The 24,391-nt window shown below is 35.4% G+C and overlaps 1 protein-coding gene across 4 annotated transcripts in view; it reads left to right on the plus strand.

Moving 5' to 3' along the window:
* RIPK2 (receptor interacting serine/threonine kinase 2) overlaps positions 1 to 24,391 on the plus strand; it is a 38,894-nt gene that overhangs the window by 5,213 nt on the left and 9,290 nt on the right. Inside the window, exons 2-8 of one of the 4 annotated variants that reach the window (XM_026454912.1) lie at positions 376 to 472; positions 642 to 795; positions 3,132 to 3,287; positions 11,115 to 11,272; positions 13,454 to 13,503; positions 14,381 to 14,542; positions 22,082 to 22,167. In XM_026454912.1, the coding sequence (XP_026310697.1) occupies positions 760 to 795; positions 3,132 to 3,287; positions 11,115 to 11,272; positions 13,454 to 13,503; positions 14,381 to 14,542; positions 22,082 to 22,167 (648 nt within the window). In that variant the 5' untranslated portion in view covers positions 376 to 472; positions 642 to 759. Of the gene's footprint in view, positions 1 to 375; positions 473 to 641; positions 796 to 1,397; positions 1,866 to 3,131; positions 3,288 to 11,114; positions 11,273 to 13,453; positions 13,504 to 14,380; positions 14,543 to 22,081; positions 22,168 to 24,391 lie in introns of those variants that run through there. The other 3 variants (XM_026454911.2, XM_031935875.1, XM_031935874.1) reach the window with 3 other exon arrangements.

The following is a 24,391-nucleotide window of genomic DNA, read 5'->3' on the forward strand; positions in this document are numbered from 1 at the left end:
AAAAAAAAATAGTTAAATATATATTTGTTTTATATATGCATAAGCAAATGAACCTGGGAGCCAGTTACCCCAGCAGTCTATTAATATTATAAAGCATTTACCTGTTCTCAGTGTTCTTTTCCTGAATTCTGGCATATAATTTATAAATATTATTGACTTTTATGCAGCTATTAAATCTATAACATTTAAATGTTTTAATATTCAGGATATTTGGAAAATGTTTATATGGTATGCAACCATAAAATTTAATATAATATTCTGATAAAACATGTTCATTTGAATACAATGTAAACTTAATGTAATTAGTTCAAGCACCAATTATTCTAACCTAGATAGACTTTATAAAGTTAATACTATGTTCTTTCCCTTTCCTAGGAAAAGTACAATAATAATAACCTGTGTTTAGCACTTTTACCTGTCAGTGGCTTATAGAAGTTATTTTGGTCTCTAAACAGACTTGTGGAATATATAGGTAGGTATTATTTGTATTTTAAATATGATGAAACTAAGGTGCAGAGAAGTTGCATAATTTACATGAGGTCACATAGTTAATTAATGAAAAAAATCCAGGCTTAATCTTATAGGCATGATAATTGTATATTTTGTATTACTTGAAGTAATTATGCATTTTCTTCTCTTAGTGAAAGAAAGGATGTCTTAAGAGAAGCTGAAATTTTACACAAAGCTAGATTTAGTTACATTCTCCCAATTTTGGGAATTTGCAATGAGCCTGAATTTTTGGGAATAGTTACTGAATACATGCCAAATGGATCATTAAATGAACTCCTACATAGGGTAAGTATTACACATTTTTAGTGGCCATAATTGCCATTTTTACTATTCAAACTATATTTTACTTTGATTTTATATTTGATCAGATTATTTAGGGTTATATAGATGAATCAAAGAATAATGAAAAACTATCACAGGGATAAAATTTTACCTTTTGTGATATTTTTGTGTTGATTAAAACACTGTGGATTCAGGCCCTGTACTCTAGACTATTTTGCCTGAGTTACCATTCCTAACATTTATACCAAATTCTAGTATTTATATGCATATTACATGGGTAGAAATGGAAAAGATAAACTCTGCACACTGTAAAATCCACTGTTAAGTGATATTTTATTTTATATTAATAGCAATTTCAAATTCAAATTTAATGTTACTAATACCAGTTCATGAAGTTCTGAATTAGCAGGCCAGATATTAATAATCTGAATACTAGATACATTAGCTTTTCTAATAATAGACAGTGGTATGAGCCATTTACCTTTTTTCCCAAGGTACCAATCACTCTCTCTTTGTGAATCCCATGAGTAAACAAATTCAGGGGTCCTCATTCTCAAAATATATGTATTCATTATTAATATTATCATGAGTCTGTAGTTTCAGTAAATCTTTTTAAACCACTTGGTCCATTTTGTGAGGGTTGGCTTAATTAAAACTGTAATAATCTATAAAATCCAATCAATGAATACTCCTAAATGATAGTGTAACACAATGCCCTGTAAGTGGCCAAGGGAAAGTGGGTGCCACTGTCAGTCAGTCATAGAGTAACTTCCTCTCTGTTTCAGAATACATCACATTCTATTCGTGACTTGTGATCATTTGAAACAAGGATGGAATAAGTAACTGGTGTCAGTCTGTAAGATTTGTATAGCTACCACAGCAACCAAGATACAAATATTAATAAATCACAATTCTCTTTTATTTTTGTTGAGAAATGAATATAAGTAGAAATCTAACATTTTCTTCCCACACCCCAGCAGATACTCTGGCACCCAAATTTGCAGCTCACTGGACATTCTACAGCCTCCTCCGGGGGATTGCTAACTCCTGAAAAAAAAATCATAAAATATAGAGTGAGCACTTCTCTGCCTTGTCTCTGTGATCACAAGCCTCCATATTACATTATGCTTCAGAGAGGACTGGTAACTGCTTTAAACTGAGTAATTTTCAGAAAAAGTTACCTTCTTTATAGATTAAAAGATTCAGTTTCTCTAGGGGACAGGGCTTTGTGTGTACCAGAGAAAGTAATGTTCCACATTAGTCTTTTGTGTTTCATTTGGTTTCCTGTATTGCATTATTTAGGGTGGGATTTATCTTGACGTGCCCTCCCCCAACCTTACAAAATTCATTGAAAAAACTCAAGATGTATCATAAACAGTCTAAAATATTTTGAACCACTCCCCCTGCCAGATTGATCACTGAACTATAAGGTGACACATTTGCAGAAAAACTTCTCAAGATCAGTTTTGTACTTTCAGTAGAAGCAGTCTTTTTCATAGCATTTAGAAAAATGTGGCATGGTGCCTGGTGATTCATTGTTCATCTTCCCAAATTGCCTGATCTTCTATGTTCATTCTCCTGGGAAGCTACATTAACTTTTGTGTTCAGAAAACATTTATTTTAAGAAAGCTCAGATGGATGTTGAGTACTATGAAAAATAAAACGTTATGTTTTAAATGTGTCTATACTGTATAGTTTTAGAAACAAAAATGGTTGTCCCCTTCCACAAAAACAAATCAAAAGGCTAATTTTATAAGCTGGAATGCAGATAAATTAATTATATGATTAAATGTATGATAAATTAGTGCTTAGTTAATAAATATGGTCATAATTTATAACTGATGCAATGATTATAATAATAAAGTCTGATTTTATATTAATAAAATTAAAATAAAAATTTTGAATGAATGGCTTGGTATTTACTAGAAATAAATTGTGTGTAATTTTGTGTGTATTTGTGTGCACTCAAATTACCTGATTAAGACATAGAATGGGGAGGCGGATGTGGGTGTAAGTATATGACTTTGGCTATGTATAGACACAAAATAATTGAGATCTGTGTCAGTTGAAGAAAGACCCAAAACCATGTAGTTGCATGACCAATATAAACTAAAAGGAAGTACTGGTGCTATAAAGTTATCATAATTTTCTCTAGAAAGTGAGGAAAGTAAGACACATAAATGTTAAACCCTATCAAATTGATGCTATTTTATAAAAATGCGCATATGTTTTAACCTTAGTTTATACTGTATTTCCTCATGGAATATTTAACTTCTAAGTGTGAAATGTAGTGAAATTTGGACTAATTTTGTTTTGTTTCTTTTCACATATATATGAAGAAAACTGAATATCCTGATGTTGCTTGGCCGTTGAGATTTCGCATTCTGCATGAAATTGCCCTTGGTGTAAATTACCTGCACAATATGACTCCTCCTTTACTTCATCATGACTTGAAGACTCAAAATATCCTATTGGACAATGAATTTCATGTTAAGGTAATTACTTTTTTAAAAAGTTTATCTGTTTCCTTATCCTTATAGTTTTAAAAATACTTTTTAGTTATTTCTTCGACCTAGACTGTTTCATATCTCTCCTTAGAGATAGGGACCAATGAATAGTAATTTCCGTAGTCCCTAATTTCTGTCTTCTATTCTCCTTCTTACTACTGCAGTTAGGAAGCTATTCCTAGACAGAGAGAGAATTACAATATAAAATACAAAGCCATTATGTTTCTTCATTGAATTGTCAAGATCACCTTTTTTGTTTTATTTTTTATTTTAAAATTATTATATGTTTATAGGAAGATGCAAAGGTAATAAAGAGGTTTCATGTACCCGTCACCTGGTTTCCCGCATTGTTATGTCACACATAATTATGGTATAATTTTAAGACCAGGAATTTGACATTATTACAATGCTTGTACATAGTACCATTACTTTATCACATGTATAGATTTGTGTAACCACAACAATCAAGGTACAGCACTTCTCATAACATCACCACAAAGATACCACTCATGTTACCTCACCCACTTCCTCTCTACCACAATCTGTACCTCTAACAACCACTAATCTGCTTTCCATCTCTTTAATTTTGTCATTTTGAAAATGCTATATAAGTGGAATCATATAGTATGTGATATTTTGAGATTGGCTCTGTTCACATCACATAATGCTCTTGAGATCCATCTAAGTTGTGCTCGTAACAATAGTTGTTTTTTATTGATAAATAGTATTCCACAGTATAAATGTACCACAGTTAACCATTCAGGAATATTTTGGTTCTTTCCAGTTTGGGGTAATTATTTACAGAGCTGCTGTGAACAAAGCTATACAGGTTTATGAGTGAACATTAAGTCTTCATTACTCTGTGATAAATGCCCAAGAATACAAATGCTGGGTCATATGGTAAGGGTGTGTTTAGTTTTTTGTTTGTTTGTTTGTTTGTTTTGATAGAGAGTCTCGCTCTGTCGCCCAGGCTGGAGTGCTGCCAGCTCCGCCTCCCAGGTTTACGCCATTCTCCTGCCTCAGCCTCCCGAGTAGCTGGGACTACAGGTGCCCACCACCACGCCTGGCTAGTTTTTTGTATTTTTTTAGTAGAGACAGAGTTTCACAGTGTTAGCCAGGATGGTCTCGATCTCCTGACCTCGTGATCCACCCGTCTTGGCCTCCCAAAGTGCTAGGATTGCAGGCTTGAGCCACTGAGCCCGGTCGGTGTGTTTAGTTTTTAAAGAAAGTATCCAACTATTTTCCAGAGTGGCTGTACCATTTTACATTCCACCAGCAATGTGTGAGAGATCCAGCTATTCCACATCCCCTCCAGCATTTGTTATTATCACTGTTTTCTGTTTAACTGTTCTAATAGATGCATAGTGATATCTCATCTTGTATTAATTTGCATTTTCCTAACTGCTAATGATATTGAACACCTTTTTATATGCTAATTTGCCACCCATACGTGGCTTTCAGTGAAATGTCTCTTCATGTCTTAAACTCATTTTCTAAAGGGAGTCCTTGGTTTTCTTACTGTTGAGTTTTGAGAGTTCTGTATATGTTACAGTGGTAGTTCATCAGATATGTAGTTTGCAAATATTTTCTCCCAGTTATAGTTTATCTTTTCATCGTTTTAACAGGGACTTTCACAAAGCAAAAATTTTAATTTTGATGAAGTTCATTTTTTTTTCTTTTATGGATCATGCTTTTGCTGTCATCTCCAAGCACTTTTCACCAAGTTCTACTTACTGAAGATTTTCTTTTTTGTTATCTTCTATACGTTTTATAATTTTATGTTACATATGTAATCTGTGATCCACCTTGAATTCATTTTTGTGTAAGATGCAGGACTTAAGTGCTGAAGACACTGGCTATTGTGATTTCACAGCTGTTCTATATCTAACTGAGTATAAATAAAAAGTAGTTTTTGAATATTAATACTAAATGTAACTCACCATATTTTTATATATCATTTTGCTATACTTCTTTTAATAACATATGTAATCAGAAAATTATTGTAAATATAAAAAACGTTCAAAGACATCAGTAATAGAGAAGTTGAAACAACAGGGAAATTAAAATGAGAAATGTAAGAAAAAATAAGTGGGAAAAAGTTTTATTGAAGACACTCCTCTCCCTAGAAGAAAGTGGTAGGGGAAGAGAGAGAGAAGCAAGCTGCTGCCTCAGTATTGCTAAGAAAAAAAGAGACTCATCTATTGCATCAATTATAGAACCATCAAGTAGAAGTACCTTAATGGACACTTAGTTCTCTGAGCCCTCACTGCAACAATCCCTGTCTCCCAAAACAGTTATCCTGTAACAGGGAGTCTTAACATCCTAATTGAATAATTGTGACATTTTCTTAAATGATCAACCAAATTTCCTTCCTGGAGTGCTTCCACCCATTGATCCTACTTCAACTTTTTGTGATAAACAGAATAAATCCAATTTCGTTACTTCAACAGGACAGCCCTTTCAATATTTGAAGATAGCTATGAACTGTCTCCTAACCCCTCACATACAAGTGTTTTATCCATCTCCCTGATAAACAACCTTAGTTCCTTCAATTCATTTTCTTATTGCATGGATTTTAATCCTTGGTGCTGTGTAGATGCATCTGTTTGTTTAAATCTCTCTTAAATGTTGATCGTCAGCACTGAACACAATACTATTTTTGGTGTGGTTTGATGAATGTAGAATTTAGTGAAAGTGTCATTTCCTTGGCTCTAAATACTTAATAGTTCCTTAATAATTCATCAGCTTTCCGGGGGTAGTCATTATCACATAGTTCAAATTGGGCTTAGTGTCAACAAAAAACCCATAGAGGTTCTTTTTCCCACATATTGTTGCTTAAGCCACCTCTTCTTATGTACTTACAGAATACTTTCTAGATATGATCTAATTTTATCTTGTTAGATTGGAGCAATTGCTTCAGTCTCTTAAGACCTTTTCAAACGTTATTTCTGTAATCCAAAGGTTTTACGTTTCTCTCCAAGTTTTGTGTGATGCTCAAATTTAATTAGCTAGTTTTTTGTATCTTTAAGTCATGATTAAATATGAACCAGTACAGAGCTCGAATCAGAGCTGTATCACATGGCCATAAGAACCTTCATCTGGGTCAATATCTATCCTTTTGTTAATCCGTGCTTTTGGAGAAGACTCATTCAGTTTGCCTGGAATACTCCTGAAAGTGCTATTATACAGCCCATATTTCTTCGTTCTGTCCTTAAAAATTTTATGAAAGTCTTTGCTTAACTGCTTTTCTCAGCTATTCTCATGACTTACTCAGTCATCTTCTCCATCCTCATTTTCAGAGTGGCTTTCTCTCACTACCCGCCTAGTTCCTCTCTATTCTTTTACTTTGATTTATGCTTTCTCCATTATATTTTGCACCATCTGACATAATATTTTTTATGAATCTATTTATTGACCATCTCCCCCAGTTAGAATGTATGCTCCATGAAGACAGAAATTTAGTCACTTCATTACCTGCCACATAGCCAGCACATGCCATAAAGAAATATTCAATAATTATTTGCTGAATGAACAAATGTGCGAATTCCTGATCTTCTGTATATACCAGATAGGCCTACTAACTTAGAAGTCTAATATGTTTTTATTAAAGTGCATTAAAATATTTTATAATATACAAACCATTTATACATTTACTCTTTGACAGTATTACTGCTGTCAAGAAAGGAAACCAGGCCAGGAGCGGTGGCTCATGCCTGTAGTCCCAGTACTTTGGGAGGCCGAGGTGGGTGGATCACGAGGTCAGGAGTTCAAGACCATCCTGGCTAACACGGTGAAACCCCATCTCTACTAAAAAATACAAAAAGAATTAGTCAGGCGTGGTGGCGGGTGCCTGTAGTCCCAGCTACTCAGGAGGCTGAGGGAGGAGAATAGCATGAACCCAGGAGGCGGAGCTTGCAGTGAGCGGATATTACACCACTGCACTCCAGCATAGGCGACAGAGCGAGATCCGTCTCAAAAAAAAAAAAGAAACCAAATTGGTCATTCCTTTACTTAATGAATGTTTATGAAGCAACTACTATGTGCTGGGCATTGTGCCAAGCACTTGGGATGTATTACCCAAGATCAGAAATTGACTACTGTTCTGATATAATTTGTTTTTTTGAGAATTTTTGCTGGCCCTTTCATTTTCTATATACTTAGAAAATACCCCTTTTTATAAACTTTTTGAAATTTTTAAGCCAGATGCTATGGTTTGAATGTGCCCCCTCCAAAATTCACACGTTGCCAATGTGACAGTGAAGAGGTAGGGCCTTTAAGGGGTAATTAGGCCATGAGGGAGGGCTTTTCCATCCCTCCTGAATGAGATTAAGAACCAAAAAAAAAAAAAAGCTTCATGCAGCTTTCAGGTAGCTTGCCTTTCTGCCTTCTGCCATTTGAGGAGGCCACAAGCAGGTGCTCACCAAACCAAATGTCAGTGACTGGATCTTGAATCTCCCAGCCTCCAGAACTGTGAGAACAAATTTATCTTCTTTGTAAATCACCCAGTCTGTGGTATTCTGTTATAGCAGCACAAAAGGACTAAGACAGAAATTGGTACAAGAAAAGTAAGGAGTTTCTATAACAGCCATCTAAAAATGTGGAGGTAGCTTTGGAACTACATAATGACATATAGGCTGAAATCATTTTTGAAGTGGATGCCAGGGAAAACCTAGATTGCCATGAAGGGAGCATTAAGGGCAATTCTATTGAGGGCTTTGAAGTGAAGAGAGGGGCTGTAGAGAAACCTTCATTCTTTTAGAGATTACTTGAGTGGTCATCGAGAGAATCTTGCTGGACATATGGACAGTAAAGACTATTCTGACAAAAAGTCTCAGATGGAAAGGAAGAACATAGTATTAGAAACTGGAAGACAAGTCATCCTTGTTGTAAAGTGGCTAAGAACTTACCTGAACGATGTCTGTGTCCTGCGACTTTGTGGAATACAGAACTTAACATTGAACTAGGATATTTGGCAGAAGAAATTTCCAAGCAACAAAGTGTTCAGAATGCTGGGTGGCATCTGTTAACTGCTTATAGTAAAATGCAAGAAGTAGAAATGACTTAAAGGTGAAATTTATAATCAAATGGGAGTTAGAATATAAAGATTTGGAAAATTCTCAGACTGACTATGTAAAGAATAAAAAATTCTTTTTAGGAGAGAAAAACAGAGTGTGGCAAAGTAACTGGTTGATGAAGAAATTAGCATGGATAGAGGGAAGATAGGTGCTACTCATCAAGACAATGGGAGAATGACCCCAGACGCATTTCAGAGATATTCAAGGCTGCCATGCTTATCATCACAGGGCCAGAGTGTGTGTTCCTTGGTTATTCCAGTTGTGGTTCAAATAGATCCAGATGTGGCTCATGTCACTGCTCCAGAGGGCAATATGCCTTGGTGGCAATCATGTGGTGCTAATTCTGCAGGCATGCAAAGTGCAAAAGCTGTGGAGGCATGGCTTTCTCCACCTAGATTTTAAAGAGTGCCTTGGAAAAGCTCAGGGCCCAGGCAGAGATCTGCTTCAGGGTGGATCCTTCACAGAGTCCCCACTATAAGGCAGTGCTTAGTGGAGCTATGGTAACAGGGCTACCCCTAGAACCTCAGACCTGTAGAGCCACCGGTGTGCAGCACCAGCCTGGGAAAACCAAAGCATGTGACTTGAATATGTAAGAAATGAAGCATGGACTATATCTAGCAAAGCCATAGGGGCAGGGCTGCCCAAGGCCTTGGGGTTCCACCTCACCCCAGTGTGTCCAGACGGTAGTACATGGAGTCAAAGAAGATTATCCTCAAGCCTTAAGACTCAGTGTTGTTTGCTCTGTTGTGTTTTAGACTGACTTGGGACCTGTTACTCCCTTTTTCTTTCCTGTTTCTTCCTTTTGGAATGGGAACAGCTATCCTATGCTTGTCCTACCATTTTATTTTGTAAGCACATAACTTACTTGATTTCACAGGCTCACAGCTAGAAAGGAATTTGCCTCAGGATGAATTTCACCTTGAATCTCACCCATATGATGTTTAGATGAGACTTTGGACTTAGGCTTTGAAGTTGATACTAGAACAAGTTGAGACTTTTGGGGGCTATTGGGCTGGAACAAATGTATTTTGTATATAACAAGGACATGAATTTTAGGGGGGGCACAGGCAGAATGCTGTGATTTGAATGTGTCCCCTCTAAACTTCAGATGTTGGCAATGTGATACTATTAACAGATGGGACCTTTAAGAGGTGATTAAGCCGTTAGGGCTTCTCCTTTATAAATGAGATTAAGGCCCTTAAAAAAGAGAGATTTAATGCAGTGTTGGAGGATTGAAACACCAGGGTTTAAGGATAGGCTCCTACAAATATGTCAGACTTATTCTTAGCTTCCTAGGTTGCATACTTTAGAATACTCCATATATTTCTATAGGTTGCAAATGTTGATTTGCAAAGTCAACATTTTTTCCCCCTTTTAAAAAATCAGACTGACATTCACTTTTCTGATATCCTATAATACCTCTCCATTTTGTCCCACAAAGAACACTAATAACACTGAGGAGGTATTTGCAAATTATCTGAATACTTTGAAATATATAGTTGTATAACTTTTCAACCTCTTTAGACTTCATTTTCTTCATCTCAGACCAGAAACTATTCTTGATAGAGAAAACAAAAGCAAAGTAATAATGACCTCTTCTTTCTTTTTCATCCATCAGTAGTGTATACTTGGTCCTTTTCTGTGAATTCAATTTTAAAAATCTTGATTATTTTTTTTTTCTTAAATTTACTCTTTTATTGTAGCAAATTAATGGAAGATTCATTTATTCTACCCCTCCTTTTTGGGGATGGAGGCCATAATTTTTTTTTGTCTCAAATTCATCTAAATGCTAATAAAAATTACGTATTTTGTTAAAATCAGTAAAAAATATAGGAGGTAAACAAATGATGTGCTGCATGGAGCTCATTTCACTCTGCTGAATTCTAAAGTATGCAGTAAAATGTTCTAAGTAATTTAAATGTCTTTAAGGATTTCCCATACTCCCTTGTCAATTAAATGTTATTTCTGTTCTTACATTTTGTCTTACGTTTTTTAAAAATAAAGTAAAAAATAAGGAAGCTTTTAAATATTTAGTTATAAGATACTGTATAATATGTACACAAGATTTACAATGGAAGCAAAACTGTACAGGACATATCAAAGGCACAGAATATTGTCACTAATAATTCTTTAGACACCTATTATATTGGATATAAATATGCTTTATATGCAATTATACTGTTTCTATGAAATACTTCATTTAGTGATCAGCATAAAATTGTATAATAATTATCTTTACAATTTTGAGATTTTGCTTATTTCGTAATTTAAGAATGTTACCTTTAGGGCATTATGAATACAACTGTATAAACCAGAATTATAAACAATGACCAGTGACAACTGCATGAGATGTGAGTAGACTTGGCAGCTCTGTGAGATGTAGAAAGCACATGGTACCAAGCTATATGTCATGAAAAGGTGTGCAAGGTACACACCCATTGAGAATAACAGACAAAAAATGTCTCTCTTTAATTTTCAAAAATTAGTTTCTCTTTTGAAATTTGTAATGTTATATTAAACTTTAAGTCAGTATGTATTGCTTCTAGAGTTATTTGGCTCAAAACTATGAAATTTAATTTAGTAAAAAGATGGTGGAATATATAGAAATAAAATATTAAAATATATTACATTTTCTCTGGTTTGATATCTAAATACAGTGAATATACACAAAGATAGTTGACTTTTGGACTTTTTAAAGAGGAAATTTCTTAATTCAATTATTTGCTCTTTTCCCTTACAGATTGCAGATTTTGGTTTATCAAAATGGCGCATGATGTCCCTCTCACAATCACGAAGTAGCAAATCTGCACCAGAAGGAGGGACAATTATCTATATGCCACCTGAAAACTATGAACCTGGACAAAAATCAAGGGCCAGTATCAAGCACGATATATATAGGTATAATAAGGTTGCTTTTTCTCAGAGTTAACCTTGTCTCAGACACAAAATTCGTCAACCAGAATTTTGAAGCTAAATTTTAAATTGTGATTTTTTTTTTTTTTTTTTTTTTTTTTTTCTGAGATGGAGTCTCGCTCTGTCGCCCAGGCTAGAGTGCAGTGGCCGGATCTCAGCTCACTGCAAGCTCCGCCTCCCGGGTTCACGCCATTCTCCTGCCTCAGCCTCCCGAGTAGCTGGGACTACAGGCGCCCGCCACCTCCCCCGGCTAATTTTTTTTTTTTTTTTTTTGTATTTTTAGTACAGACGGGGTTTCACCGTGTTAGCCAGGATGGTCTCGATCTCCTGACGTCGTGATCCGCCCGTCTTGGCCTCCCAAAGTGCTGGGATTACAGGCTTGAGCCACCGTGCCCGGCCTAAACTGTGATTTTTATTCTTCTCTCATAATTGTGGTGAAAATAAACTTGAGGCCATGGTGATTAATATTTTTCAAATTAAAGAAATTTAATGATTTGCTTAAGAAACTTTTACATCCTTTAAGAAATTTTAAAGCATGTTCTCTTATCCTATCAATTTATAATATAATAGTTAAGGATTTTTATCATATGTGACTTGGAAATGCAGAGGGAAACAGTGGTTCCTAACATTTTAGCTTTAAGTTTCCCAACTATTCAACCTTTCAGCTTTTGATATCTGTACATCTTTTTAGATAAATAGACCAACTCTTAATCATACTGGGGATGTTTCCATTTAAAGAATCCCTAATATTTGTATATGTGTGAATTTTTTATACAACAAATCAATGGATTTGATAAGATCATATTTCATATTTCAGATGCATATTACTTATAATCTCATAATGCAGTAATAAGCATAACACATTGTTCTTGACACTGGTTATTTAACCAGAATAAAAGGAAGATGATTATTTACATAGGTTTAAGAGATGGGGACATTCACCTCATGTGTAAGTTACTCTTATCTCTTTTAATATACTAATGAATGCAAAAGCACACTCTCTAAATTTGCTATGAACACATTTTATAGTCCTTTAAATGGCTTTTTGCCATCTTTAATAAATAACCTGTTAATGAAACATTTTAGGAACGAATGCCATATCTCTACCAGAAAACTATATATTTAATTAAATTGCATATTCCTTTTCTTCAAAAGCAATATTTCTTCAAAAGAAATAACAAAAATTTTAATTTTTGTTATTTCTCATTAAATCCAAAGCCAGCCAATCCATTTTAGTGGCTGCACTAAAACAATTAATATAATGTCTTTATATTCACATTGTATGAATATAAAAAATTGTCCTTTTATATTTTGATTTCTGATATTTTTAATTCATTTTGAATGATGTACTGAGGGGAGGGGAAATGTATTTATAGCTTCCTAAGGTAAAGATCATGTTCTACTCAACAATTCTTGAAAACTGGTTTGATTCTATAAAAATGGGCCAATTTAAATCTACCAGTCATTCATTTTGTGAATTTTCCCTTTATGTTCAATTTCAGTATTCTCTGTCGGGGAAATATGAGGAAATATTATTCCTTTATTTGGGTAGGAATTCCCTCTGTACTCCTCACTCTCCTTGTAACAAAAGGTGTTGGTAGTAATAAATTCTATGTGTCCATTTTGAATGCATGGTTAATGTTGGGGTGTGGCAAAATTCTTATATCCTATTTAACCATTTATTCTAATTATAAACTCTATGCAGGTTAACCCTGTAATTGACATCTGAAGTTAAACTGTAGGCAGGATATTTCTACCAAAGAAGACAGTGCTGAGAGCAGAAGAAAAGGCAGTAGAATAGAGCTCCATGAGACCATTTTTTTCTTGCTCTTTGTTCTTTGTGAAAAGTAATATCATTTAATTAAAGGGCATAGCTTATCTGAGTGTTCAAGAATTAATCCTAGTATTAAATCATCCACAAAAAGTTAATCTTGCATGTAACGTTAAACTTTTATTATAGTAATTTCCTAATTTTTTAACTTAAAATTGATTTTCTTTCAAAACTAGATGAGCATTTGTCATCTTCATTGTATACAGTAATTCTTTGCTGCCTTATCATTTTCAAAAATGGTATCTTCACAGTCAGCTTCTAAAAGTAGTGCTATTTTAGTTTATTAGGTAGAGTTCATTTAAAATATATAACATGTATGTTCTTATGTTAAACAGCTATGCAGTTATCACATGGGAAGTGTTATCCAGAAAACAGCCTTTTGAAGGTAAGTATGTTTTGACTTTTTTATGCTCAATAACATCATGTTAGTAGGTCACTCTCAGAACTATCTAAAAATCATATTATTTTAAATCTGCTTATTCATTTTGTGGAAAACACACTAAACCAACAATTTATCAATTGTGAATGCATCACATACTGCAAAATATACTGGGTTAAGGATCCAGTTGTGAGTCTGCTATATACTGAAAGATGTACTGTATTAAGGATCAGAAAAACCCAGATTTTAATTCTTGTTCTGACAGTAATTAACTCTGTGATCAAGTCACAAAATCTCTTGAGTCCTCATTTTTGTCACCTGCATAGTAAGAATTTTAAATTATTATTTCCAAGTTCTAGTCTAGCTGTAAAATTATTTATATGATAATTTAATTACTGCTCCCTCTATAAAGACTAGCAAATATTGAAGACTAATCTGTCCTTTTTATTCCCTGAAAATATTGTTTATTTCTTTATTTTGAGGTTTGTGTAGGTCAGCTTGTTGTGTAACAGAAAACAACCTTGGAATCTCTGTAGCTTATGAAATAAACATTTATTTCTCATTCACATTAAATATTAGTTGCTGTAGCCCTTCTTAGTTTGGCTAGGTTTTGCTCAGCTGTGCTTTACAAATACTCTGTTTACCAAATCCAATCATATGGCCAAGCCCAGAATTAATGAGATCAGGATATAAACTCCTTCCATAGGAATAGACAAGTCTGGCAATGGTTTGGGGTATATATATTTCTTTTACAGAAAGGGGGGGTAAGACATTATTCCTAAACTTGTAATATTCACTTATTTTCTGTTAGTTAGTTTTAGATGTAAGTAATATGCTGAATCATAATATATTTCTAATGAATGCAATCTATTTGTTTTGACAGATGTCACCAATCCTTTGCAGATAATGTATAGTGTGTCACAAGGACATCGACCTGTTATTAATGAAGAAAGTTTGCCATATGATATACCTCACCGAGCACATATGATCTCTCTAATAGAAAGTGGATGGGCACAAAATCCAGATGAAAGACCATCTTTCTTAAGTGAGTATATAGTTTTAACGTGGACTCTTTGGATTACAGAATTAGTTACTATACTGTGAATAAAATATTTCTTGAAAAATTGTGCAAATTAGATGACTAGCCAGAAGTTGTTTAAATTATTTTCCGACTTATCATAGCATTTATATATGAGTAACTCCTTCTAGAGCAGAACTGAGAATTCCTAACAAAAAAGAAAAATCGTGTGATAGGAGTAACAATTTCCTTCATATATTTAACAAATATATCTTGAACCCCTACCATGCGCTATGTACGTACTGGAGTAAGCCCTGGGAACAGAGTAGTAAAGAAGACAAACTTTCTGTAGCTAGTTCACATTCTAGTTGAGAAGGCAAAGTGAAAACAAATAAATAAGCAAGATACAGATTGTGACAGTCTTATTAGGAAATAAGCAAGGTAATAGACTAATTAAGGGAGGGAAACAAAGGCCTTTATTTAGGAGCAAATATTTGAGCTGAGATTTGAAGCTTGAAAAAGAGCCAGTCATTCAAATGCTGAAGAAAAAGTATTCAACCAAACAAAACAGCAAGCATAAAGGCTCTGAGCCTAGAAGAGAAAAAGTTTTATATTCTCAAGAAACAGTGAGAAGGCCTGTGTAGCTAGAATGTAGTAGGCAAGGAAAGGAATTAGATGATATTGGAGAGGTAAGAGAGAGGCTATTGGCCATCATTAAAAGGTTAGATTTTTATTCCAAGTGCAGTGGAAAGCCATTAAAGTATGTTTTGCAGGGAAGTGACATGATCTGATAAGAAGTATAGGTGAAATTCTTACTGCTGTATGGAAAGTTGATTGGAGAAAGGCAAAAGTAGAAGCAAAGAGGCTAGGAAAGAAACTTTCAGGAATTTTCTAATTGAGGTGGAAATTCTGAAGATAGAAGAGTTACAGAATTAAGACAGTATTTCAGAGGTAGAATGGATCAGACATCCAGATGTAAATGTAGGAGAAAATCTTCATGACCTAGGGTTAGGCAGAATCTTTAAATATGACATCAAAAATAAATAGGATTCATTTAAAAATTTATAATCAGACTTTGAAAACATTGGAAACTTTTGCACTTCAAAAGGTCCTATTGAGAAAAGAGAAAGCCAGGCATTTAGTGTCCACAACTTTAGTCCCAGTTACTTAGGAGGCTGAGGCAGAAGGATCACTTGAGCCCAGGAGTTTGAGGATGTATAATAATAGTGCACTGTGATCGTGCCTGTGGAAAGCTACTGTACTCCAACCTGGGCAATATAGCAAGACCTCATTTCCAAAAAGGAAAAAAAAAGCAGAACCACAGACTGGGAGAACATATTTGCATAACATATATCTGCTAAAGGGCTTGATTCTGGAATATATAAAAAACCCTGACAAGTCAATAATAGGACAGATAGCCCTATTTTAAAATGAGTAAATGATCTGAATTTCACCAAGGGAGATACACAAATAGCTAAAAAGCACATAAAATGATGCTTAATATTATTAGTCATTTGGAAATGCAAATTAAAACTGCAATGAGTTACCACTTTATACCCACAAAAAATAGCTATAATTAAAGACAGAAAATAACAAGTGTTGACAGTGATGTGGCAAAACCAAAATCCTTATACATTGTTAGTGGAAATATAAAATGATGCTGCCTCTTTGGAAAACAGTTTGGCAGTTTCTTAAAAATGAAAGATAAATTTACCATACAACCAAGCAATCCACTAACAGGTAACCCAAGATAAATGAAAACATTTGTTCAGAGACTTGTATGTGATTAGTGATAGAAGCATTGTTTATAACGCCAGCAAGTAGAAACAGTCATAATTACTGCTGCTACTACTACAACAATACATGAATCTGTTGTTCCAGGAAGAGTCCAGGATCCTAATATAAAATTGAACATCACTAACATATTGGTAGTCTGGACTGGTTCATCTAAGAAGGTAATGTAGATAGCAAAGAGGGACCCATAGTAGAGCTCTGAGGCATTCCAGCACTTAGAAATTGAGAAGAGGAAGAAGAAAAAGAGACTGAGGAAGAGAGGACAGTAGAGAGTATAGTCTTTGTGTCTTGGAAGTCAAGGAGGGGTATAGTTAGACATGTCTAATCTGCCAGGAGGCCAAATGAGACAAGCAGGATTTTCCAACATTGTCATCACCAGTAATCCAAACAAATGGAGTTTTAATAGAGATATGAAAACAGAAGACTGATGTACATTTAAAAAAAAAAAAGAAAGACGTGAAGCCAAATTTGGACAATTCCAGGAAGATGCTTGCTGTGAACAGAAGCAGAAAAAAATGAGGTGATAGCTAAAGGATGATACGGGGTCAAAATTTTTTCCTATGGACAGGCACAGTGGCCCATGCCTGTAATCCCAGCACTTTAGGAGACCAAGGCAGAGGGATTACTTGAGTTCTGGAGTTGGAGACCAGCCTAGGCATCACAGCAAGACCTTGTCTCAACTAAAAAAAAAATTAAAAAATTAGCCAGACATGGTGCGTTGTCTGTAATCCCAGCTACTTGGGAGACTGAGGCAGGAGGATTGCTTGAGCCCAAAATGTTGAGGCTGCAGTGAGCTATGATCGTGCCACTGCACTTGCACTCCAGCCTAGGTGACAAGCAAAATGCTGTTTCTTCAAAAAAAAAAAAAAAAATCCTGGAGAAAGGTAAGAAACAGTAATAGAATATGTGTTTGATGGTCAGATGATCCAGTGGAGAGTCAGAGATTGTCAGTGCAAGAGCTGAGAGAGAGTATCAGAAACAGAATGCTGGAGAGGTGGAGGAAATGGTATTCAGAATGCAAATGATACTGTTTACATTTGTATGAGTATATGGACACTTTTTTCTACTGTAAGAGAAATGAGATTGGAGAGATGATACAAGTACAAGAAGTTTGTAGATCTGGTTGTAGGACCCTGAAGGAATTCCCTCTCATGGCTTCTATTTTCTCAGTGTAGTGTGAGAGCAGATGATCAGCTAGCTCAGAGGAAAGATGAAGGATGGGATGTAAGAGGTTGAAAAGGGGAAGATAAAATACAATGCTCTTACCCCTGCTTTCCCTTTCTAAGTTCAGAATATATTAAGAAAAAGATGAGGAAGAAAGACAGATGGTGGTCAAAATATCAGTTTCATTACTGATAAAGCTAATTGGAGAATGTACCTTTAGATCTGCAGCCAAATGGGCTTAGTAGCATTTTACCCCTATAGTTGATAGCTGTACCAGCCCACCACAGGCCCCACCCTGCTTCTACATAGGGAAGCAGAAAATGTATGCATTCTTTAGGCACGCTGACTTTTAAAAGAAGGAGAAAACTGCAAAGGAACCAGATAAGCATGCTGAGTTTTTCTCCAAGATTAACAAATGAGGTAAGTCTGAGGGGCAGAAAGAAGATGGAAGAATTCCTCCTATACTTCTCTCTTCCTGTTGGAAACATGAAGAAAAGGACTTAAGTGTCTCCTCCAGCAGTACAAGATAATCATGTAAGACAGCAATTCTCAAACTTTTAGATCTCAATACTCTTCAAAATTACTGAGGACCTCAAAGAGCTTTTGTATATGTGGGTCATGTCTATTAGCATTTACTGTATTAGAAATTAAAACCAAGGAATTTTTTTTTTTTTTTTTTTGAGGCGGAGTCTCACACTGTCGTCCAGGGTGGAGTGCAGTGGCTGGATCTCGGCTCACTGCAAACTCCGCCTCCCGGGTTCACACTATTCTCCTGCCTCAGCCTCCCGAGTAGCTGGGACTACAGGCGCCCGCCACCTCGTCCAGCTAGTTTTTTGTATTTTTTTAGTAGAGACGGGGTTTCACTGTGTTAGCCAGGATGGTCTCGATCTCCTGACCTCGTGATCCGCCTGTCTCGGCCTCCCAAAGTGCTGGGATTACAGGCTTGAGCCACCGCGCCCGGCAACCAAGGAATTTTAAAATGTAGGAATATACAAGAACACAGTCCATTACCTGTTGAAGCAGTGTTCTTATCACACCTTATTTATGGGCCTCTGGATAAATCCACTATATACTTGTTTGGGGATGACAGTAAACAGGGAAAATAATGTCTTAATACTAGTTACTTTGAATATAGTTTTGACTTCATGAACCCTCAGGAACCACCCCACCCAGGGGTCCCTAGACCACATTTTAAGAACCACTTATCTATGAGAACAGTAGATGTATTTGGGAAGCAAAACAGGATTGCTGAGAAGTAGTATTTAGTGTATTTAGTGTTTAGTTTGGGCCATTAATCTAGAGAAACTAGTGACCCCACTTCTGGTCAAGATGGAGTAACAGGGGCCAATTTGCCCTCCTGCCTGAAACAACCAAAAAACCTAGACAAAATATGTGAAAGAGTGGTTCTTAAGACACTAAATATCAGGAAACAAAGAACAGCAATCTCTGATGGACAGGAAACAAATGAAGTGAGCCTTCCGATTGCCCAGCTTCCTGCCTTGAGAGTTTCTAGATGCAGCATGGGGAGAGGAAACTGAGGTGGAAGCCAGCTGACACTCAGGGTCTAGGAGACAGGGATGACAGTGTGGGCAGACCAAGGCAGATAGACTTCGTAGGACATTGCACCAGAAGGGAAAAGGTACACAGAGGAAGAGCCCCAGAGATTTGCAGAGGGTTCCTCTCAAGTATTCAGTGGAGCACTGATCAGTACAGCGTGGATAAGTCAGTAAGCCAAAAGCCAAAATCTTCAATGAGCATAGGAGAAAAGCAGAAGTTTGCAGAGAAGTAAGTGTTGCCCAATGGCATGAACTTTAGAGGATCTAGAATTTTCACAGAAAGAAGAAATTACTATTTGGAAATGGCAAAGGGAGGACAACAGAGATATGTACCCTTCCTCATAGCTCTGGAAAGAAAGAAATAAAATATGAACCCATTACCTTAGCAAATTTTGATTTGTAAATACAATATTGATGAACAATGGATGTAAGTATTGAATGAAAAATACAATGCATTGCTTTTTTTAGTAATGAGAACTCAGAGTTTATTTTTAGACTGTCTAACTAATATTGCCTATAAACATATCCAGCCTTATATCTGACAGTATGGTGTGAGTGAGTGTGTGTATGTGTATTTAATTTATCACATTTCTTACAAAGTACTGTTGTCTGCCTTAGGCATTTTTCATTTATAGCCTTTGGGATGCTACTGTTTTGTTGTTATTGTTAGGTTTTGGACGTTGTTTTTAAATGGAAGCACAACTTTTTTTTCCTAGGATGACAGCTTCCTATTTTCAGTGGGAAGGTACCATCATTGATTTATAAACAAACTACTGCCCTACACAGCCCGTCAGTTTTATTTTAAGGCTCTGGTGTATATTGGAATGGTGAAAAGCAGGTTCTGGGAACCTGAAAGGGAAGGGAAGAATAAAAAATCAATAATAGGGAAAGTTTAAGTGTATTCAATAAAGAAATTCTGTCAATATGACCAAATGGAAGAACATGAAATTACAAAGGGATGTCTAGATACCAGAGTAAGCACAAGATGCCTACTTTTGGATAAACCTACTGAAAAGAAATGAAAAGTTCACAATGACAGAAATTTTGGTAAAAAAATAAAGGAAGCTTGAAAAACTAAAAGCAAGCTATATTTTTCCTTTTTTTAAAAAAAAATAGGTTAACTAAATTAAGGAAAGGAGGAAGATCAGTAAACCTTTGTTGAAAAAGTGACTAGAGAATATACATTCTGAAAATGGATTTAACTGTTCAATTAATGTATATATTAAATGGCAAAGTAACACAGTAGCAGAGAGGAATCATAAATATTCTGTTTTTCAAAAGCCTATCAAAGTATAGTTTACTTACCTTAAAATTTATCTATTCTAAGTATACATTCATTGACTTTTTAGTATTAATAATTTTACAGTTTGCAGCCATTACTATAATCCAATTTTAAAGTATTTCCATCAACCCCCACAAAATCCCTCATAACTATTTACAGTCACTGCCTGTTCTCATCACTAACCCTACGTAACCAGTAATCTATTCTCTTTCTAGATTTGCATTTTCTGGATATTTCATATAAATGGAATGATAACAATGTGTGGTCCTTTTGCATCTGGCTCTTTTCACACTTAGCATAATGTTTTTCAAGTTCATCCAGGTTTCAGCATGAATCATAGTTCAGTAATTTATTGTTGAATAATACTTCATCGTATGGATGTATCACATTTTGTTGATCCATTAGCCAGTTGATGAACATTTTGATTGTTTCTACTTGTTGCCTATGTGAATAATGTTGCTATGACTGTTCACATACAAGTCTGTGAACATATCTTTTCATTTCTCTTGGTTAATTATCTGTGAGTAGAATTGCTGGGCTATATGATAAATTTATCTTTAATTTTTAAGAAACTGCCAAACTGTTTTCCAGAATAGCTACATTATTTTATTCCCACCAGCAATGTATGAGGGTTTCATTTTCTCCACATCACTGTCAACACTTCCTATTTTCTTTTTAATTATATTTTAGTGAGTATGGAGTGATGTCTCATTGCAGTTTTAAAGTGCCTTTTCTTATGATGTTAAGCATCTTTTCATGTGCTTCTTGAAGACATTTGTATATCTCCTTTAGTGAAATTCAAATCTTTTACTTGTTTTTTAATTTTGCTATTTTTCCTAGTATTGTCATGGGTCTGTATATATTGTAGATACAAACCCTTTAGCAGATACATGATATGGAAATATAGTGTGCAAGATTGCAGCTTCTCTTTTTATTTTTTCTTAATACTGTCTTGAAGTGCAAAAGTGTTCAAATTTTTTGAAGTCCAGTTTTCAGGTTTTTTGTTTGTTTGTTTTGTTTTTGAAATGGAGTCTTGCTCTGTTGCCCAGGCCGGAGTGCAGTGGTGCAGTCTTGGCTCACTGCAAGCTCCGCCTCCTGGGTTCACGCCATTCTTCTGCCTCAGCCTCCTGAGTAGCTGGGACTACAGGCGTCAGCCACCATGCCCTGCTAATTTATTTTTATTATTTTTTTATTTTTTTGTATTTTTAGTAGATATGGGGTTTCACTGTGTTAGCCAGGATGGTCTCAATCTCCTGACCTCGCCTCGGCCTCCCAAAGTGCTGGGTTTACAGGCATGAGCCACCACACCCGGCCCAATTGTCAGGTTTTTTAACGAATTTCATTTTTGATGTCATATCTAAGAACTTTGCCTAACCCAAGATCATGAGGATTTTCTCCTATGTTTACATTTAGGTGTGGGGTCCATTTCAAGTTAGTTTTTATGCGTAGTGTGATATGAGTATCTAAATTTATCTGTTTCCAGGTGTATATCCAACTGTTTTAGCATCATTTGTTGAAAAGGCTATCCTATCCTTTCCCCATTGAATTGGCTTAGCATGTTTGTCCAAAAACAGTTTTTTTAGGTTCTCAGCCCTATTCCATTGTTGCTTATGTCCATCTTTATGTCAGTAATAAAAGCTCATAAAACAGCTGAATGTCATCACTTTGGGAAGAACTGACTTGAGGCCTTGTATGTTAAATGTTAACATTTCACATTAATAATTAGAAGCAATCTGAATTCAACCTATATTTTTTTTTTCTCTTATGTAGAATGTTTAATAGAACTTGAACCAGTTTTGAGAACATTTGAAGAGATAACTTTTCTTGAAGCTGTTATTCAGCTAAAGAAAACAAAGGTAAATTGCCAAATGGAATGCTGGAAATTAGAAATTTAAACAACTATATATTATTCATGGAGATTTTTAGTTAAGTGTAGTTTTTAATATATATACTTTTCACAGATATAAGCTACAGTTTTGGAGTGAGAAAATTTACCAGAGACTATCAATACTACTTTTCCTTTGTCACCAAAAGCTTTTCTATTTCATTCAAATGGCCACCTTGAGATTTTAAAGACATTTCCAGGACCAGGCGTGGTGACTCACACCTGTAATCCCAGCACTTTGGAAGGCCAAGGCGAGTGAATCACTTGAGCCCAGGAGTTTGAGACCAGCTGGGCCACATAGCAGGACCCTACCATTATTTAAAATGTAAAAAAAGAAAAAAGAAAAAAAAAAGACATTTCCAGAACCCTTATATATCAGACATAAGTTTAAAAATGTATAATCACAGCCACTTGTTTACAATGAATGCACTGAGCCATTAGAGGCATTTGTTTGTTTTTTAATGTACATTTATTTTCCTAAAGTTGTAATGCCTAGAGAATTATAGATGTCTGGGTTCTCGCACTTCTCTTTTAATTTAATGTACATTTTTTTCTGACATTCCTTGCCAAGTTTAACTGTAGAATTTTTATTATATTTGAGACCAAAGTGTGTTTGTTTTTTCATTTTTCCTCTCAAACACTTCATGTTTTATAGACCAAGGTAGCAGTAACAGTTGATATGAATTACCTGGAAGAGCTGTGTTATTTACTCACTCTGATTCTTGTGGGTCGGAACAATTGAAGGGACCTATTACTGCAGGGTTGTTTTTTTTGTTGTTTTGTTTTTTTCAATATTACTCAAAATTGTTTAAAAAGCAACCACAGTTCATTAAGGCAAGTGCTAAACTATGCTTACTTTGCCCTAATGAACTGTGGTTTGTTAGGGGATGTGGGTTTCATTAAATTGTAGTTAATATACAATATAAAAACCAGCCGTTAGCTAAACTCGTGGGGTGTGAACAAGCAAAATTTACAATTTTTATAACCAAGTGACATTGCTTGCTCCTTGTGGCTTGCTGGATCTAGTGACATAACCCTTGGTTTCAAAGGGAAATGCATAAAGGAAGGAACTAAAGAGGAACTGTGTTTTCGTTCTTTTAATAACTTCTCACTGGCTCCACCACTTCTGAGTAGGTAGTGTTTTCCAGAGAATACCAATTTCTCTATTCCTTAATAGATTCAACATTTTTTTTTAGTTAGTAAAGATGGGGTATCCCTCTGTCACCCAGGCTGGAGTGCCGAGGATCATAGCTCACTGCAACCTCGAAGTGCTGGGCTCAAGCAATCCTCCTACCTCAGCGTCTCCAGTAGCTTGAAACTACAGGCGTGGACTACCACACTCAGCTACTTTTTAAGTTGCCGTATATTTTCCACTTAGGATTGTTCTTTTAAAAAAAAAAAAAAATCTTGTATCGATTCTGTGATACTTATGGGGCAAGAATATCATCTGATTTTATAGATGAGATAACTAAGGTCTTCCCTTATCTATGGGAGATATATTCCAAGACCCCGGTAAATGCCTGAAACCATGGGTAACACTGAACCCTGTGTATACTGTACATACATACCTATGATATAGACATACATACTTTTCCTATGCATATATACCTATGATAAGGTTTAATTTATAAGATAGGCACAGTAATACATTAACAATAACTGACAATAAAATAGAACAATTCTAACAATATTCCAGCATCACTATTCTTGTACTTTGGGCCATTGGTAGTAAGAGTTGACTTAATTAGTAATGAGTTACTTGACCAGCCTAGGCAATGTGGCAAAACCCCATCTCTACAAAAAATACAAAAAATACAAAAAAAAAAAAAAGCTGGGTGTGGTGGCACATGCCTGTAGTCCTAGCTACTCAGGGCTGAGAAAGGAGGATCACTTGAACCCAGGAGGTAGAGGCTATAGTGAGCTGGCACTCCAGCCAGGGTGACAGAGTGAGACGCTGTCTCAAAAAAAAAAGAGTTCCTTGAGTACACGTACTGTGATCCTGACAGTTGTTCTAATACTGACAGGATGGCAGCTTATACAGCATGGATATGCTGGACAAAGGGATGATTCACATCCTGAGTGGAATGGACCTGTAGGGTATGAGATTTCATCATACTACTTAGAACTGAATGTGACTTAAAACTTATGAATTGTTTATTTCTAGAATTTTACATTTAATATTTCGAAACCACAGT

The sequence above is a fragment of the Piliocolobus tephrosceles genome, chromosome 7 (assembly GCF_002776525.5).
Source record: "Piliocolobus tephrosceles isolate RC106 chromosome 7, ASM277652v3, whole genome shotgun sequence".
Lineage (NCBI taxonomy): Eukaryota > Metazoa > Chordata > Mammalia > Primates > Cercopithecidae > Piliocolobus > Piliocolobus tephrosceles.